Raw genomic sequence first — 2,125 nt, 5'->3', positions numbered from 1 at the left:
TAACTAAGTAACGTAGTAAGTTAGTTTACGTTATTAGTAAAGTTAAAGTAACTAAGTAGTTTAGTTAAGTTAGTTACGTGTACGTACACACTACACACACACACACATATATATATATATATATATATATATATATATATATATATACCCAGCACAGCCAAGCGGTTATCGTGTTGGACTATAAATCCGTGTCCCAGTGATTTGTCTCCTATTACTGCCAAAAACAAAAATATATCGCGCCCTACACTTTGAGGACGTGAGTATGTGATAAGAGTGACTGTAAAAACTCGCTCTTCGATGAGAGGATCTCTTGAGGTAACAATGGGGTCCTCACTTGCTGCCTTCTTTCTATTTCCCAAAATCAGGGACTGCCATCTCACGCGAAATTCAATAACAAATACATATGGAGATAAATAAATATATAGAAAGAGAGATAAATAAAATACTAACTACTAGGGCATGATATTTATTCTATATTATCCATATATCAGATGTATCAGTAACGGAAAATCACTGTCTTTTACAAAGGTACGAAATACTAGAACACAATGGATGATCCATTCACTAGTTATCTGTAAAGCGACTACCTATCATTTCTCTCCACTCTTGTTGAAGCTCAGACAATTAGTTTTACGTCAAATGTAAAGCACTTAAAGAAGCTTTGATATGCAGAAAGCGTGTTCAATGTTTAATTTTTACTCGCATATTTATTAGTTTTTGTCTTATGAAGTTTAGCTTAAGATATGTTTCACTAATTTAAGTGTTTAAAGCACTCAAGGTATCATTAGACCTTTTAATTACTACTAATTTTATGTTCTAATTTAACTAGAGTACAAACAGCGTGCTAAATTTTCACACATTAATATCATTTTATGTAACATTAAGTATACATCTTTGTATTTAGTTTGATAAATTCATGCGGTAATACTCATGGTGTTGAAATTTGAGGATAACACTTGTCAAAAAGTCTATAGAAATAATTCAATATGTGCCTGACGCCAGTTTTGAATTCGGAAACATTTTTGCCTTCAGTTCACGTGCATATTTTCTTCTAAACTTTTTTGGAGAATGGGGATAATAAATATCCCTCCCACCCGCTATTACGTTTATGGTGCTTTCATGTATTTGAGATGTCTCAGCTATAAATAAGAATAAAACAAGGAGGAGGTCGGAGGAAGTTGTATTGGCCGCATAGCACTATATAATATTAAGAATTTGAAGAACAAAATTCCATATATATATATAATGGCTAAAGTAGAGTCTCTCTCTCTCGCTCGATGTATATATATCTGAGCTTATAATGCCATATACCTCTCACTAGCAAGACTTCCTGAACATTGTGGTCGACCTCTTCGTTTAATATCCTCAAATGCCTTGCTCGTTCTCTTACACATTCTCCTGACGTTCTTTCATAACGTTCGTACCCAATAACGCAATATTTCATCCTGTTATTGCTATTTTCGGATCAGAGTTTGAAGCGATCTTTTTCTTTGATGAATGGTTTGCCAGATACGGCTCGAGCTGCAGCTCTGAGACCTCCTTCTAAAGACTCGTCGCCATTTCCAACCGCTCTTAACAGTGAGCTTTCCAATTACTTTGACAGTGACTCTCGCTATGGAGTGATAACAAAAAAATGGTTTTGAACTTTGGTTACAAAAGAAGTATTTGTATCAAGAGAAATTTATGTTGGTCATTACCAGTCAGTTAATCATAATTAAAAATCGAACTATACGTCAATTCACATCACATTAGACCCCCAGTGGCACAGCGGTATGTCTGCGGACTTACAACGCTAGAATCCGGGTTTCGATACCCGTGGTGGGCAGAGCACAGATAGCCCATTGTGTAGCTTTGTGCTTAACTTCAAACAAACATCACATTAGGTTGAAATGTGCTATTTGTACAAGCTTGTTTACTAATAATATCGAATCTATGCAATGTTTGGATGTATAGAGGTTAGGTCAATGTTTATTATTATACAATATCTGAAAGCTACACTCCTGCTTTTAATTTGTATGGTATATCACAATACATTTCTTCTGTTTTTATATGTTCACTGAACGTTTTTAATCAATATATTCACTACTTGCTATAAGTAACCAGTTGAGTTTTGCTGTTAATTAAT

At 34.4% G+C, this 2,125-nt stretch overlaps 1 protein-coding gene across 1 annotated transcript in view; it reads left to right on the top strand.

The window, feature by feature from the left end:
- The window catches only part of LOC111085016, an 89,546-nt gene extending 87,903 nt beyond the window's left edge, over window positions 1-1,643 (top strand). Inside the window, exon 6 of the mRNA XM_022381953.1 lies at window positions 1,510-1,643. Coding sequence (XP_022237661.1) covers window positions 1,510-1,643 — 134 coding nt within the window. The remainder of the gene's footprint in view (window positions 1-1,509) is intronic.
- Window positions 1,644-2,125: the final 482 nt, after the last annotated feature.

The sequence above is a fragment of the Limulus polyphemus genome, unplaced genomic scaffold (genome assembly GCF_000517525.1).
Source record: "Limulus polyphemus unplaced genomic scaffold, Limulus_polyphemus-2.1.2 Scaffold203, whole genome shotgun sequence".
Classification (NCBI taxonomy): domain Eukaryota; kingdom Metazoa; phylum Arthropoda; class Merostomata; order Xiphosura; family Limulidae; genus Limulus; species Limulus polyphemus.
Note: the sequence above shows the minus strand (reverse complement) of the source record. Positions and strands in the feature narration are given on the sequence as shown.